Source organism: Patella vulgata, chromosome 2 (assembly GCF_932274485.2).
Source record: "Patella vulgata chromosome 2, xgPatVulg1.2, whole genome shotgun sequence".
Lineage (NCBI taxonomy): Eukaryota > Metazoa > Mollusca > Gastropoda > Patellidae > Patella > Patella vulgata.
The window spans coordinates 21,055,874-21,074,012 of NC_065880.2; the positions used below are offsets into that span (position 1 = coordinate 21,055,874).

The following is an 18,139-nucleotide window of genomic DNA, read 5'->3' on the forward strand; positions in this document are numbered from 1 at the left end:
TTTCTTAATTTCAGTATAAAAAAATGCCTTTTGGAAAAGAGCATATTGAATATCCTTTATCTTGATCTTCCATTTCTGCTTGTGGCAATTTTTGAAACCATATCTATTGACAGTTGCAGCTCGATGCTTGGATCAAATAAAATTAGATTTACAGTATTGTTGACAGATGCCCAAAACCATTAACAGATCTTTCTCTATCTGACTTGAATCATTTATATTACTACCGGTACTCTATAACAAACTTCTAGTGCATGTTGAACCTTCACCTACATGTAGAAAATCTGAAAGGCAGTGTTTAGTCAACTGATCACTTTATATTTAATGAAAAAGGACTGAGAAAGTCATTTATCAAGTTACATGCCATACAGTTTTATTGTGGAATTTCAGCATGATTTTCTGTTTCTGGCTTGGTTACTATAAGAGGTGGACTGTAAATATTGGTTTCTCCCCCACGAAATCCAACCCATAGTACCAGAAGCAGAGTTTATAGATGAAATATTTGAAGAGTTTGGAGCATGGTTGCTTATCGTTTCTTTCAATCTCTGCATCTGTTCTTTTGGTTATTCGATTTAAAATGCTTGACATTGAAAAACACACCCGATAGTTCCCCTTCCAGCTCTTAATTCTTTATCTGATTTTCAGGAAGTTATCCACATCAACAATTGTCAGGTTCCTATATTGAACGGGCTACTAGACCTCTAGGTACTATAAATATCTGGCATGATATGGTGTAGCTGACTAGATCAGTTATGCATGTTGCAAACTTTGTAACTTGTATGATTTACCCTGCTGTAAATAATAGCTCTCATGGTAGAAATCATTGTAGGTTATGTATATAAGTGACTCATACCTGTGTACTATTCATATGCCAGGAAACATATAATATAGTTCATCATGGAATCAAAGTAAATGAATATTTCCTTATCCAGATTTCAAGAAGTTTAAGTATAATGATGTACATTTATTATATACAGGAGAAGCTTTTAATTTTTTTAGGAAAATATTATTTCTAAATTTTGTGAATTGAGAAATAAATGATGTGTACAAATATTAAATTGGGATATTATATCATATTAAATTCATTGAATAATAATGCCTTGGAAATTCCCCCATTGCCCATATTACTATTTGAATACTTATTACTTACTGCTACTTTGTAATATTAATACAGGTGTAACATTTGTCTTAGTAATATAGACTTTTATACATATGATAGATGAAACAATATTTTGATAAAACAGAAGATATACCAACTACAGACATTGTCGGTACATTCATCTGAAAGTGACGTGTAGATGGTACATTAAAAATCACAAAACATTTAATGGATCATACAAACAATAAAGCAGTTTTATTTTCTGATTTCTTTAGGAGACATTTGTGTCTGTACCAAGATAAAACCTACATTGTATTTAAAATTAATTATTCAAAATATTGTATTGTAATCAATTTTTTTTTATAGAAATAACTTATTTAAATCAGCTAATATCTCCTTTATTCTTTCAAATAACTTAATATATTAATACCCATGTAATCGTAAACTCTTCCTAATTTGTCTCTTAGACATACGATGGGGCGAAAGACGACATCGGTCTAGCATGCAGCGGCTATGGGTCCAAAATAATCCTGACAGCTTTAAGTATGGAAATAAGTCACTGTATACTACTAAACCTGCTTCAAGTTACGGTGTGAAACAACCACATGCTAGATCATCACCTAGTCTTTCTCCTGCTGGTAGTACCAGAGGCTTGTACCTTTTTAGACATCAGCAAGAAAAAAATGCCTGTTTAAGTGATGATAGTCAAGGTAGTTAGATGAATGCTCACCACTAGATTTGCTGCCACAACCTCTAGAAGTGAACCTGTTTGATTTCTCCTGAAAAAGCATGCTTGGTCCTTGACTACGTTTTATTCTGATTCCATGACTCTAACCCTGACGGTTTTCAGTAAAGTGATAGCATGAAATAAGTATTGAAATGTTTGATCTATCTACATTTTACCAAAATCAATACTTACCAAATCCTGTTCATTCCATTTCCATTAAAATCCTCATTTGAAATCATTTAATTGACATTTTGTGCAGATCATTGACTCATGATTAAAAATAATACCAGTACATGTAGCTTATTTGTTATCCTAATAACTGCTGTAACTGTTTATCTAATACTCATACTATTTTACCTTAAATCTAACGCTAAGTCTTAACATAATGCTATCGTTTAATTTTTTAATTCAACTAATGCTTATGACTGAAAAATGTTTCTACTGTTACAAACCAAGAAACCGTAACACAAATTGAAAATCAATTCCCTGAATTTTATAATAATATGGCTATCTTACTGAATCTATTTTTACTTTATTGATATAGAAATAAATGTGGAACAGTCCAATCAACAGCATAATATGCAGCCTTATCATCAAGGACATTCTACAGCTCCTTATTATACGTCTTCACAGAACTTAGGTCATAAAGTACCTAGGAAAGCTTCATTTGAAAGGAATGTTCCTATTACTGTGTTAGCTAAACCGCAAAGGAACAGAAGTGCAAGTGAATCAGATCCTTATGGATTGAATCTTGGACCGGTACCAGATTCTGGCTTTTCGTCATGGCAAAGTGGCCTCTCTGAGCCACCAAAACAAATTTATAGTGCTGGATCTTATGCAACTTTACCAGTGAAACGATCAGCAAAACAACAACAGCCTGCCGTTAAAACAGCTCGGGACACTAATACAATCCAACACCAAAATGATGGACATTTTGATTTTAACTTATATTCTACATTACCAACGATAAAACCTTTAAAATCTACACAAAAAGTGGAATCTAGTGACAATATCAGACAAAATCAAGGTTTTCAATATTCAAAACCAGTATGGACCAATCAGGAACAACCTAGACAACCACCCTTGTATCAATCGTACAGAGGTACACATGGTGATAGCACTCCCTCCAATAGTTCTACACTTACTAGTTCAGATTCTCATGACACTATTGTAAGTGGTTCAAAGGAAGTAAGAAAACCCATTAATGTAATTCATGAAGAAATGAAACCCATTCAGGTTGTTCATGAAGAAAGTAAACCCACTTTTTTCAATCATGAAGAAAAAGTCAAACCTCAAAAAATTATTCATGAACAATTTAAACCTGTAAGTATTAGACCCGAAGAAATGATTAAACCTAAAAGAGCTGTTCGTGAGCAGGCAAGACCACAACAGGTAGCAGAAGTTCAGGAGGAGATCATAGTTCCCCAGAAGAAGGAGGATGTTCAGGCAAAAAGCAGAGGTATTGCCTGGTATTTGCTGCTTGAAGTTTGAATTTTAAAATAATGTTTGAATTTAACAAAAATAATCCAATTACAGTGTTCATATTATATGGCTAGCATGACTCATATTGTAAATTATAATATCAATACTTCCAGATGGCTTTATTACATGCATTGTTGCATGAATAGGAAGAAACTTATTTCCCATGGAAAATCTATTAACATAGCTAGAATGATAAACATGTACTGAATATGTTTTAGCTACTTAATATGACTGTAAACATCAAGTCTTGTTGAAATTTTCATTTAGTTAACATTTCCCAAAGCCATCTTCATTTCTCTCTAGAACCATAAAACCCCAAACTGTCTGTATGTTCTCACATTATTAACCATTGACTGATTTATACAGGCAATTGTGCATATACCATCATTGCAAAAGAGTTAAAACTTGGATTTCAGAGAACAGATCAACTGGGTAGAAGCTCTCCTCAGAGTGGGCAAATTCTACTTGTGATTTTAATCTAACAGAAGTCTTGGCTATCTGATTTTCCTCCAAAAATGTGGCACTTCAGGTGTTCTAGCATGCAATTTCATTCATAATATCCGCCACTATTTATAGCTAAATCAGGCAATAATATTTACATGGAATTCTGAACCCCAGACATCTGGATATATGGTAACAACTGAACAAATAGCTAAACCTGCCCAGATTCAGAAGTATAAAGGGGGGAGGTGTGTGTGTCGCTGAATGGTTAGCGCGTGCACGTTGTATCATTAGGTCTGTTATTGAGTCAACTGGCGTGTTTTCGATACCTCGGTTGTATGAGACAAGGAATAAAGTTGTCTGTCTAACCATCGTGGTTTTCTCCGTGCCCTCCGGTTTCCTCCCGCTGATAAAGACACCTACATGCAAGCGAATTATTGAAATAAAATTGAACCATATGTTAGTCCCAAAATGAGCTAGTTTGTTTTAATTGGACAACTTCTCTGTACCTGTGTTATGTTGCAGGCCATTACTACCATTAATGTGATTTCATTTTAATGCATTTCAATTTTTGGAGAGCATTAATTTCTGGTTTAACATACAGTGCATGTTTCCCAAGGCGACATAATTTATACCCCTTGAATTTCATATAGAAATGGTATATTTGGTATTTGAGTTCATAAAACAAACTGTCTGATATAATATATACAGTGACTATCGCATTTCAAGTATTATGTTTAAATTATCCCAAAAAGTCATTTTTGAAACATACACATTTTACATTCAATATTTTGAAACAACCAAGATTTCAAATGCCACATATCTTTTTTTTCATGTAGTACTATATTTTGCCAGTTGAAGGGGTGGGTGGTGGTCACAAAAACAGTATTATTATGGTTCTTGAAGTGTTATTGGTATGCTTTTTTTATGAATGTAAATAACAGAATTTCTACTCATTAAATTAAACATGCATTTATTAGACAGTCTTACAATACAAAATCATCAAATTTCATCATACTAATACAGGTTTTATTTTCATTAATAAACACAGAGAGATATGGTCTAGATATCAAAGATCTTTTCTCTGGAAGCATGTCATGTTGGGTATATTGTCTGTTTGAAATTCCTTTTTAAATGCTGGATAATTATTTTTACTGGCAATAGAAATGTTTATAGTTATAGTATATAATGATAAAACAATAGTAACCATGACCACACATATTGTTTTGTATAGATCAAGTATTTATCAATATTTGTAAACATGGCAGCTATTTCCTTCCAATGTTTCAAACATAAAGAATTCTTGATTACTTATTATAGGTTTGAACTTTAGTGCCACTTAATGTCCCATTGACATAAACATATAACTTATAGGTTGACTTGTGACCTTTTCTGACATATAAATTCATCTACTGTTTCATCTGATGTTTGAAGACTTACTACATGTATATGGTAATATTGATGTCAAATTATGTTTTCAGGTCAAATAGCAAAACAAAGCTTTGGTTTGTATATTACAGGCATTATAAGAAGCAATTTCAATTAAAAGACATCTATTTATTATTTCAGTTACTAATACTTTTGGCAGTTTACCAAAGACTACAAAAACTCCAAGTCAAAAGAAAGGTGAGTTTCATTAATTGTTCCCGCTTTTAAAGAAAGCAGAGGACAATTAAAATTGGTCTGTATGTCCGTCTGTGCATCCGTCCATTCGTTTGTCTGTCCATCACACTTTTTGGGAGACAATAGCTCTCTTTCTAATTGAGCTAAAATGTTCACACTCGGTGTAGGTGTTATTAGGTGAATGTTGTGTTGGAGTTCGAAGATGAGCATTTTCTGCTTAGGGTGAGCCGTGATAAGCAATTTGATTGGTTGGTGCTTTGAGACACAAGAACTAATTAAGTGAGAATGATGAAACTTTGTGTATAGTTTCTTTACATCCATACCTTGACTAAGTTCGATAATGAGCATTTTCTGCTCAGGTTAAACAGAGCAATAAGCAATTTGATTGGTCAAGACTTTGGTACACAATAACTCTCCTTCTAATTGAGGAAGAATGTTCAAACTTGGTGTAGGCATTGATTATGGGGATGCTTGATTGAACGTTCCAGAATTGAATTCTGTTCTATCCAAAAATAGTGACAATCGTGTGAAAATGGGAATTAGGGGCTAGAACGCATGCACGATTGCATGAGAAATTATCTTAACCAACCCTGACAGCTGAAACATATTTGTTGTGCTTAATTACGTCACCATTCTACTCACACCACCTCAGTTGTCAGAACTGTGAAAGGAATGAATCCACGTCACACGATTACAATTCTGTCAATTTGAAATGTTCCAGACTGACATTTGAACATCCCCTAGGTGAATGCCTTGATGGAGTTCGAAGATGAGCATTTTCTGCTCAGGGTAAGCAGAGATAAGTAATTTAATTGGTTGATGCTTTGGGCCATGATAACTTTGGTTCTGTGAGAGTGATGAAACTTGATGTATAGTTTCATCACATCAATACCTTGACTAAGTTCGATAATGAGCATTTTTTTATGCGCTCACATCTTCATGTTGACGTATTATGCCGCCGCCACAATTTGTTTTTTGGACACTGTACAAGTCACAATTTTTATCTGATTTTGACGAAAGTTGAAATGTAGGTCTATCTCTCAAAGATCTTGGTTCCTTTTGATATTGGCATGTATTGGACCATCACTTCATGGATTATGGCCCCTGATTGTACGAAAAATCATGTTTTTAGATTTTGGAGGTCACAATTTTCAACCGATTTTGATGAAACTTGAAATGCATGTTTATAACCCAACGATTGTGGTTCCTGTTAATTTTCAAGCATATCGAATTGTAACTTCCTAAATTATGACGTCTGATTGTACAAAAAGTCACGTTTTTAGCTTGTGGTCCCTCTGCGGTCACAATTTTTATCCGATTTATAAAACTGTTCAAATATATCATTGTTACACTATAATGTCGGTTGAGTTCGAATTTCTTGAAAATCGGACCGAAACTGCGGGGAGGGGGATGGCTGAATGGTTAGCATGTGCGCGCTGTATCATAAAGTCTGTCATTGAGTCAACTGGCGGGGTTTCGATTTGCCTGTCCAACCTCGTGGGTTTTCTCCGGGTCCTCTGGTTTCCTCCCACTGCTAAAGAACCCTACGCGCAAGCAAATTATGGAAATAAAATTGAACCATATGTTAGTCCCGAAATGATCTAGTTTGTGTCGAGTGGACATAAAACCCCATTTCTCTCTCTCGATCTCGAGAAAATGCCGGACAAAATGGCCGCTCCTTGCACACAAATAGTGTAAAAATATGTAATACCAAGGTTGTGGATCCTCTAGAAGTCTCAATTTTTATCCGTTTTTTATGAAACTTGAAATGTATGTTTATTACCCAAAGATCTTAGTTCCTGTCGATATTCACGCATATAAGCCTGTAACGTCCTGGATTATGGCCCCTGTGTGTACGAAAAATCATGGGTTTTTTAGCTTGTCACAATTTTTATCCTGTTTTTAAAAACTGATTAAATATATCACCATCCCACCATAATGCAGGTTGAATTCGAATTTCGAGAAAATCAAAATGTAACTGCACTACAAAATCACCGCTCTTTGTACACAAAGTGTGTAAAAGTATGTAATAAGAATGTTGTCGAACCTCTAGAGGTCACAATTTTTATCTGATTTTGATGAAACTTAAAATATATCTTTCTATCCCAAAGATCTCAGTCCCGTTCGATATTTGCGCATTTCAGACCATAACTTTCGGTATTATGACCCCTGACCGTACAAAAAATCGCTTTTGTTTTTAGCTTGTTCTCTATCCATCACTTGCAAAATGTGGGTTATCTTGCCTGGCCACCACTGGTGATTTTAACTGAGTGATAGCGGTGAAACTTCGTGTATAGTTTCATTACATCAATACATTAACAAAGGTTGATGCTGAGCATTTTCTGCTTTGGCAAAGTAGAGACATCAATCTGATTGTTTTAGACTTTGATGTAGAATTTTCAAACTTGGTGTAGGTGTCTATTAGGTGAATGCCTTGACAGAGTTTGATCATGCATATTTCCGGCTAAAGCTAAGCAGAGCTAAGCAATTTCATTGGTTGATGCTTTGGAACAAGATAACTTTGATTATAACTGATGGAGAGTGATGAAATAAGTATAGTTTTACTACGAGGTACTTCAAAACCTTGACTGAGTTTAATCGTGAACATTTTCTGCTTAGACTAATTATTGATAATCAGTTTCATTGCTTGATACTTTTCAAAAAGATAAATGTGCAATTAATTAATATTTGTCAGCAATTTATTTTGGGATTTTGGTGGAGGACAACAGCCTCAATGTTGGCTTGTTGAATTGAAGATATGTATGATACATAAACGAACTTTGAAAATTTGATTAATTACCTTGGAATAGTTTCTATTTATTATAATGAAATGACTAGCCAAGTAAAGAAAATGTTCATCTAGTTTGGGATGAATATAAATGAAGAACTTAAAGGTAACACAGATGTCACTTTTTCTCATACTGAAAATACATTGATATTACAATCACATATGTTCATTATTTCAGACCTTGGAACATTCAACACACTTCCTTCTAAATCAACCACTTCACCCACAGGTACGATTAAATCTTTTACACCGATAAGATCTGTATCTGTACCAATATAGTTAATTCCTAGGCAGGGAATTATCAATAAAATTGCCAGTGTCTAATCACCATTAGGGTACATATATACTAGTATATATATGAAATGATTTTCTCACAGGAATAATAAAACCATGCTTTGAATGGCATATTGCCATATTTGATAAAAATTTAATGAATCGATGTTGTTCACATTTCTCATCATATAAAGTAACTTCAGTATGGGGGACAAATAGTTAATTTTATAGTGTGTACATAATGGATTGAAAAGGAAATGGGTATGTTGGTATGTGTTTCATGATAGATATCTGTGTCCATAAATTAATCAATCTTTTAAAATCTTGATAAGGATATTAACTAAGTGTCCAGTTTTTATATGCTCTCATTGAAATGTGGTTGTATGTAGTCATTACCGCTATATGTCTGTCCATAAATGCTGTAGAGGTTAAATAGTAAGTGCAGGGGGACCGCAGCACATACAAATTACACAAGACAAACTTACGGACAGGCCACAATATACGTACACCACAAACAACAAATGCCCATGTGACTTAAATAAATACACAGTGTTTATGTTCACCAAAAAAGAAATCCTACAGATTTTGAATTATTTTCAATAACCTGAACAGATGAAATCATTTCATTACCAGCATACATTTTGTTTATGTTAGGGCTAGGAAGAGAAGCCTACTAGAGTTTAATTATTTCTGATAATTACTTCATAATTTCATGTGTTGTTGTTACCCCTGATCAGTTTTAATTGTCTTTTATATGCTCCAATTCCCCACAAAAGAATAATAATGTGACAACCTTTCTGAACTGCTCGAATGACTTAACTGTTGGTTGTCTGACAACCAATCTGGAGAGATTTTACACAAAAAATTTCTCGACCATTTTGTTACTATCTTTGTTTTTTTTCCACAGTTAAACCATCACAGCCAGTTTTAAATGGAAATGTTACTAGTCATCATACAGTAGGTCCTTTATCTCCAACATCAAAACCAGGTAAAGAACTAACTATACACGTACCAGTACTTAAACCATCAAAACCAGATAAATAACAATGTTACATAAGAAAAACTATACCTGATGCTCTATTCCCTTTATGTATTGTACTTAGATTGAATATACTTTGGCAACTGTATATTTCCTGTATATAACTGACAAAGATTTAAAATTTGATTATATGTAGAGGGTCTAATGCATAAGAATCAAGTAATGGTTTCAACCATGGTTGTCTGTCAAATCTCATGGGTTTTTATTCAAGTACGAAGGTTTCCTCCCACTTCTAAAGAACCCAGCATACAAGAGAATTATTGAAATGCACCATATGATAGTCCTGAATAGTGTCGATTTGACATTAATTCCCATTTCTCTCTCTTTAGTTATTAATTTCAAGTAACATTTTTTATTCAACAGGTGTATGGTCTCCTGGAATGAAACCATCAACTTTTAAAAAGACAGAGCCAGAAATTAGCCCAATAGAACCCCCTAGATCTGACAGTTCATTCTCTGTAAAACCAATCTGGACACCAGGTGGAAGCCCTTCTGGTGTGCGGAAAGAGTTTAAACCTGTTAAATTATGTACAGCAGCTAAACCAGTCTTAGTGGAAAGACCTAAACCAAAAGTTGTAAGTACTTACCAACCAAAGTGGTCAAATTGTAATCTTTAGTAAAGTGCTACTGGTCCTAAAAATCACTGACGAGCATTTTTTCATCAATGGGAACCAATATTACAGTCGATAAATATCTTTAGTCGTGTGTTTTAAGTCACAGAAATGGATCATTCAATACAGCCTATTGTTTAAAAGGCATTTTTAATTGAATACTTTAAAATAAATAATTTACAGTTCTGTAGAAAGCAATTCCTTAAATGACTTATTCATCCACAATATTGACTAATCAGATAGTTGACACTTCAAATTGGAGGTCATTCATTTTAAAGTCACACTGAAAAAAATCTATATTTTTTTTAAAGAGATGCCTATGACTCAATTATTGATGAACTGATTCTCATGAAATTTAGTATGATGTAAAAGAAGTCGAAGGGAGGCTGTGTTTATTATTATTTCAGACAATGGGAATCTATGTTATTTTGTATATTACTGATTATATAGAGTATTACAACAGTTTTGTATATTAATATTTCCAGATTTCACCATCAGTAAAACCAGAAATATTTGAATGGAAACCACAAGACAGTCCCAGTGCCAAAGATCCTACCATAAACAAAGTACCCACTAGTGTTGTTCAGTATCAACTGGCTGGCTCCAAGCTGGAATCTTTACTACCAGAAGCTATACAGAATGCTCCCCACATGAACGGAAGTGTAGATAATAATTTATTAAATGATTCTAAAGATGATCTCCATTTACCACAAACACAAAGTCCCTATATAACTTTATTGAAGAAAAGTCGAGGTAAATATAAAAATTTTGTTACATTTGCTACAAAACAGCCCATGGTACCTAAAAATCATATCTTGAAGGAATATGTTATATAAGATTTTCTTGTTTTGAATTCTTTAATGATTTTTTTTGTGTATGTTTTTTGGAATGAAATCTTTGAAAGAACTATAAAACATTTGATTATAATCAATCAGTTATGTTTGATACAAACCTTTGCCTCCTGTGTTTGACTTACATATTACTATTTATTTATTTTGAAGTGTTTCAAAGTCAAACACTAAAATGACTGATATCTGCATTAATTTTTGAAAATCTGTTTTTTTCACTGACAAATCAAATAGTCTGTGTTCCTTTATGTTTAGCTTTGCATGTTGTGTTTCAGAGAGTGAGAAGACTGACGACATCAAAAACTTGGGTCAACCAATTATGGTTACCAAGGGTAAGACGAGCCTCAAATGAATCAATGTTGATTAATCCATCGCTCCAAATCATGCTTTTATTCTGGAAAAATGGCTTCCTCTTACATAGCTTTTAAAACTGTTTAAGCTAATTTTAAGTAGATGAGCTTTAAGTGTTTTCTGGGTTTACGGTTTCTTCTCATTTAGATTGCTTGTTTCTCGAAATATTTGAAGAACTGGTTTCTGCTTCATTATTTATAATTGCCCATTAAGAGATATTTCTGGTTTATGATTGTTAATGGTTTTCAGTGTTCCAAATCCATGGCCTGATTGCAAGTGCAACAAATTATTCCATTTAGTGGAGATAAATATTAGATAATTGAGATCAATGTGATCATTGTAGATGAATTCCAGGTCATGATTTGGAGTATATTAGGCTTGTCTCTCACTGCTTGTTTTTTAATACCTTCTCTAAAATTTCTAAAATGCTTGTGTGTGGATTTTACTAGATAATCTCATCAATTTTTCATGTCTTTATTTTTATTTTTAACACATGGGAATTTATATATATATGTGGACATTTACACATCATCTAAAATGAACATGAATATATGTTTTGTACGAACTATGCTGATTAAAACCAGGTTGGAAATCCACATGTATACACTAATACAATTAATAAAGTAGAATATCTATTTGAATACAATACCTTTTTTTGTAAGAAAGACAACTGAATATATGATTTTTTTAATCTTACTAATGAACTAGAATTGAAGGGGGGGGGGGTATAAATGTTGTACTGTGTTAATTTTACTTACCGGTACTATTAGAACAGCTCACAATTAATGAATTAGAATGTAATTAATACAGCATACATAGTATAATATCATAAACATCTGTCATAGACAAAGAAAAGCATATTATGCACATGTGAACTACTGAATTTTGCAATAGGATACCTAAATCCTTTTAGATGTTTAGTTCTAAGTGTGCACTATAATTACATCCAATTTGCAAATAAGAAGGAACAGGCGAACATTTATAGTCTTCAGATCTAAATAATTGTGACTTTTGAATCAACAGATTTATACTCAATACCAAATATTCTGTTGTCAGTCTGTTTATTTTAGTGATCCTTTCCTTATTTTCTACCAGCACATGTAGTTACACCATATATCTTATTATGATTTATTTTGTTTTATAGTAAATAAGCAATATTTTTATATCATCTATGGTTAACAAGAGGATATATATTTTCTATTACATTGCATATGTTTTTTACATTTATAGAGGGCCAGTTCCCAAAAGGTGCCAAATATATTGGCAAAGTTGAAAGTCACGATGGGGATGTACAACATACAGACGAGTATTATACTACCAAACATATAGAAGAAGAATCCTCATCCAAAGTCATTGAGCAAAAACCAAAAATATTTGAAGGTATTGGCCCTGTTGATCATGAAGGAGTGCCTCTGGCATTTAGAAAAGTAAGATTATACATGTTTAATTTTCATTTGAAAAAGAAAATCCACACTCATGTCTGAAATTTACATGTCATGTGGTTAATAATTACATTTTTTTTTTATTTTTAGGGTGGCGATTCCCATATTTTACTGTTGAGACAATTAATTATTTAAAAAAAACTGCCACTTATTGCATAATGAAGATATTTTTAGTACTGTAGTGTATATGTAAGCCTGGATTTATTCAATTGCAACCACTTATGTTCTTTTCATGGTTAAGCCTCTCTTATGTCTGAAAAATGGCTAAATTTTTATTTATCAAACAATGATATGGCTTGGGCTGTCATGCATAGATTTATCAAGAAACCAATAGATGGGTTTTCCACATATATTGCACTTCCATTTCATGTTATTGTGTATGATCTTTTCAGAATATTGATGAAAAAAATCAACATGCATGGTATCGACAAATGTACAAAAATTTACATAAAACAGAGAAAAAGGATGGTAAGTAAACATTTAAGTAGATTTCTTGTTAAAGTAGTAAAGGCTGCATCATAGCTATTGATATTTTTGAGTGTTAAAGCAAGCACACATTCTTTTCTTATTCTGACCCGGTGAATTGTATTATTATGGGATAGTGTTTTAGTAATGAATTCATGTACAGTGAACTAAATTATTTTACAATATGGTAAAAAGGAAAGAAATATTAAACGGGGTTTAATGTCTCGGCTACACAATACTTCAATATTTTGAGACAAACATGGTAATTTTTATTTCTATGATTACATGTGCAATGTGAGGTGGATAATTTGGCAACATACAGCAAAATTTCTGGCTTCCCAACTTCAAATTCCAACTGTCTGTTATGTGCTCGCTATTGGGTACTCGGTTTGATCTTGGTTTTTCATCATCAGGGCTAGAAATTCACACAAATCTCCGAATCTAATTCGCGCAAGGATTCTCACAAGAGCTTACGCTGCGAATCGACAAGGATTCGCGTAAAATTTTTCCGAATTGTGCATCTTCTACACTCAGTCCAGATATTAAAATAATAACTGGATAATACATTGATGGATTAACTGACCAGTTGTTAGGTAAATTTAAATCTTCCTTGAATATAATCCCCTGATAGAACATCGAATTCACGGAGAGAGGAACAGTGGATATTTCCCCCGACAGAATCTCGATTGCCGAATTCCAATGACACGGGACATATCGGTTGGAATTATGTCAATAAACCAGTTCTAAATAGCGTTTACCGTTATGATTTTTTATTTTATACACTACTGACTGAGACTGAATTTTAAAAATATTATTGAGGGCTATATCATAGTCGTACAGAATTTTATTTTATAGCAATTTCAGTTATGGTTGTCACGTGATCATTTTGCCGTTTATCTATCATTGAGGAATGAATAAAAACTTTTGCAAGTTATGTGACGGACAAAGGACTACAAATTGTGTTATGAAGAAATGCCACCGTGCTGTATCAGCTTATTTTGGCTACGGCATTTTCTGATACTGGCGATAAACAATAAACACAATTTTGTTTTTTAGTCAGTATTTAAGATTCGAAAGATTTGCGCAGATTGCATATATGAGAATCCTCTTATATTATCGCAAAAAATGACGAATTTCTAGCCCTGGTACAAGGAACACTTTTCTTGACAATCCTAAAGGCACCAAACCTGACAATTGAAGGCTGGGCTACACCATAAAAAATTTATAGGGTCAAAGTAAGAAAAGAAAACAATAATATCACGATTTTAATTTTCAGCAATCACTAACAGTACTAGATTTATCTTTAACTGTATTAGAATGTGAGCGTACCAATGTTAAAAAAGTTTGCAATTTCACCAATTGTCAGTGTACATCAGTGTTAATTATCTCCACAAAAATTCCCCACACCATAATGTTTTTTTGTGAATTATGTGTAGAAAGAATACTTGTCAATTGAAACACTATGCGATGTTCATAGATTTATGAAAGTCAAATTCTTCAATTTTTTTCTTCTTTCCTTACAATTCTTTTACATTTTAACGCTTCATTACTCTTATAGATTCCATTTTGTTTTTTCCCTTCATACTTTTAAATATAAACAAGAGCTCTTTGATTTATTTATTGGATGGGTCCTAATAACAGGATTGCATTTAAGGTAAACCAGACAAATGTAACATTAAAAACCTTATATTTTATCCTTAGATACACATACTTTTAGATACTTCATCCCTTTTTATGCAACTATAAGGTGGATGTTAGCATGGATCATTTGAATGAATGATAAGGGTCACACTATATTAATACAGTTTTGGTTGTTAAATTAAACCTTTGTACAATCAGAATAAAATAACAAGCACACCAGAATACATCTGATTTATATGATTTGTTTAGGAAATCCCAAAAATGAAATCATGATAATTATTTTAGTGATACTGTAGACCACAGGTTGAGAAACAGAAAAATGAAAAACATAACTATAAATGTAAGGTCATATAAAATGTCGGGTATTAAGTGCAATCCTGGTTGTGTATCATTTCTAAAATGAATTACGTTCCATTATAAACTTACATAATTATATAATATAATTAATACTGGTTATGGAACTCTATACTTAATCTCATTTTTTCCAGAATTATTGGGTATTAATGACATCATAGACTCCATTTTCGAGGATGCAGGTGCTTATTACAATAATTTTTAATGTACATGTATGTGTTCGCATGTATTGTTAAAAAATGACCTCATTAAATTTTACAATCATGACCTAGCATTGTGAATTTATACCTGTAAGCAACAGGATTGTCCTGTGCATGATGATTATTTCATTAGAAGTCATGAAGTAACAGCTACTGAAAGTTTTCTTGAAAAAGAAAAATAGTCAACCTATTTATTTATTTTTCTGTACTAATATTGTAATTATTTAATTTTCTTTCTATTCTCTCTTCAAAAAGTCTTATTTCTGTAACAGTTCTAACATTTTATAAATATTAACACTTCTTTTTTTCTCTAATCTATTCTATATTCCTACATTAATTTTAATAAATTTATTTCAAATTTATCAAGTTTATTTTATTTGTCTGTATATGTTCATGTAGTGCTTGCTTTGTTTCTCGTACTGTTTTGTATCATATTGTTAGCATTTACAAGTAGAATGGTAGTCATATAAACTAGCTACTGTCTAGGCATAATAATGCTTTGTAACATGATTACTACAGGTTCCGGGTTGATCACTGACAAAATCTTATGGTATGTGACATAAAAGGTCTGGTTTTATGGATGTGCAAAGACAAAGCAAATCAAAAGTAGAGTACCTGTACTTAGACACACACCCTATTAATATTAAAGCTATGTAAAGAATCATAGTTTGACATATGTTACAGACAGACCTTGATTATACAAAATGAATAATTAGGCTTGATTAATATAGTTTGATAAACATTGGTAAAAAAATGTACCACCATTCTCAAAACACACCATGTCATAAAGTTAGAGCAAACTGATTAAAAATAGAGTGTATTCAATCCTTTGTTGATCTACTCAGTGACTGAACACTGGGTACCCAAGATTAACATGCATTATGATAATAAACCATGGTAGATTATGGGTTGGAATATAAATTGTGCCTTCGTGATTTGGTATCTTTCTATATCTAATTAGTATTACTAGAGGAGGTTCGAAAATCTCTCTTGATTAGGGGTTTTTAATGCTGTTTGTACTTTTCATATATTTGTATGTTATGTATAAATGTTGTTGTCTAAGCTGTTCACTTTTATATATTAATGTTTAGATGTAAATATATTAATTAATTGTTATTTCCTCCCCTGATATGAGTATTATAGTTACCTGGTTGTGCTAGTTCATTTTATAGGCTATGTCCCAGCATAAGTATTTATGTTTGTTTTATATCAAATATATGTATTTTTTATTCATTTATTTTTTATTTTGCACCACCACAGTGAAAAATATAGGTAAGCACTGACCAGCACGGGCAACTGTCGTTTGGTTTGACATCTGCTTTGTGACACTGTATTTTTCAATCATTTATTTTACAAGTGGCTTTTGGTGGTATAATTATTTTTCTGTTCTATTTACATTGCACCTACAATATATACTTAATAGCTTTTTCTTTAAGATCAGAAGAATCTCAGCATGATTAGAAATTATATCGATCAATATGAAAGCAATAAAGATTTATTCTACAAAGTTTGAAATAGCCTTGATACATGTAGGAACTCTTTGAATGAGCTAGTTGCTGTTCTTGAATACTGATATATCTTCTTTCAAATATTTCTGTTTTTATTACACAAGTAATTATTCCTCCTGTCAATACTTTACTGAACATAACTCGAAAATTTAAAAAAAATGATATCAGTTTCATAGCTTTTTAGTTACAAAAGGAGGCATGCTAGTAAGCTTTGATAGCATGATGTGAGTAACCAATTGTGAATAAACTTGTCCCCTTCATGTGTGGTTATAGAAAGATATTCGGTAGTGATCAGTTATTCTACAAAAAAATAAATATTTATTATCTAATAACTTTATGCATATCTGTATGTAACATACAACACTGCTTAAATTAAATATTTCTGCTAACTTGTACATGAATGTCCATGTGATAATAGGCTTCTTCATTATTACAGCACTGCTAAAATAGGATACATTTAGGCATTGACAGTAGGTTTTAAAACTGTATTGTTAATAATGTTGTTTCTAACATGTACTGTAAGTTACTTAACAATAACAACAGCTGTGTATTCATACTAGTTGTGTATTCAGAATCAGATGTGTCTGAATATACATGTAGGTTGTATATTCCAATGTGTATAAATACCAGTTGTGTATTCAAATTTGTATCATTACCAGATTATAATTTTTACACATTTCACAAGTTCATATTCTTTGTTTATTGTACACATACTAATCAAAAGAGATGTGTACTGACATAACATGTAAGTTGTTTTGCCTATAGGGTCTGTGGAACTAAATAAGCTGCTCTGTATTCCATTTTATTACTGTGATAACTAAATCCAAATAATATAAACATATGTTCCCCTGTCTGCGATATCACTTTAAATAAATGGAAGAGGACGTTAAAGCACCAAGATACTACTACTACACACACACACCCTCATCTGATCACCCCTCCAAATATTTTTATCTGAAAGCTTGATGAACTATAGATTCAAATCTAATAATTCCTCCAAAAATTAAATAAGTAAGTTATTACATAGTCTACGGTTTCTATCTTACTTCCAACAGTATTCACCAAATCTTCTATAATGGCAGCACTCATTGATCCGACTATATGAAAATTGGTAGTTTCTCACCCCAAATCTTCCCTCGAAGAATTTTGCTATATTGTTTTTGGTAACAAGTAGATTTTTGCTGGGTAGTTTGGGTGTCTTTTTTAGTCAAAGGTTATATGTATTTAGGATTGTGACTGCTGAAGAAATA

General features: G+C 32.4%; 1 protein-coding gene across 1 annotated transcript in view; it reads left to right on the forward strand.

Annotated features, from left to right (window-relative positions):
* LOC126811885 (uncharacterized) overlaps positions 1-18,139 on the forward strand; it is a 78,757-nt gene that overhangs the window by 19,360 nt on the left and 41,258 nt on the right. Inside the window, exons 7-19 of the mRNA XM_050537913.1 lie at positions 643-702; positions 1,564-1,806; positions 2,368-3,282; positions 5,316-5,372; positions 8,336-8,386; positions 9,338-9,418; positions 9,833-10,044; positions 10,566-10,833; positions 11,204-11,260; positions 12,510-12,706; positions 13,114-13,189; positions 15,316-15,363; positions 16,642-16,653. Coding sequence (XP_050393870.1) covers positions 643-702; positions 1,564-1,806; positions 2,368-3,282; positions 5,316-5,372; positions 8,336-8,386; positions 9,338-9,418; positions 9,833-10,044; positions 10,566-10,833; positions 11,204-11,260; positions 12,510-12,706; positions 13,114-13,189; positions 15,316-15,363; positions 16,642-16,653 — 2,277 coding nt within the window. The remainder of the gene's footprint in view (positions 1-642; positions 703-1,563; positions 1,807-2,367; positions 3,283-5,315; positions 5,373-8,335; positions 8,387-9,337; positions 9,419-9,832; positions 10,045-10,565; positions 10,834-11,203; positions 11,261-12,509; positions 12,707-13,113; positions 13,190-15,315; positions 15,364-16,641; positions 16,654-18,139) is intronic.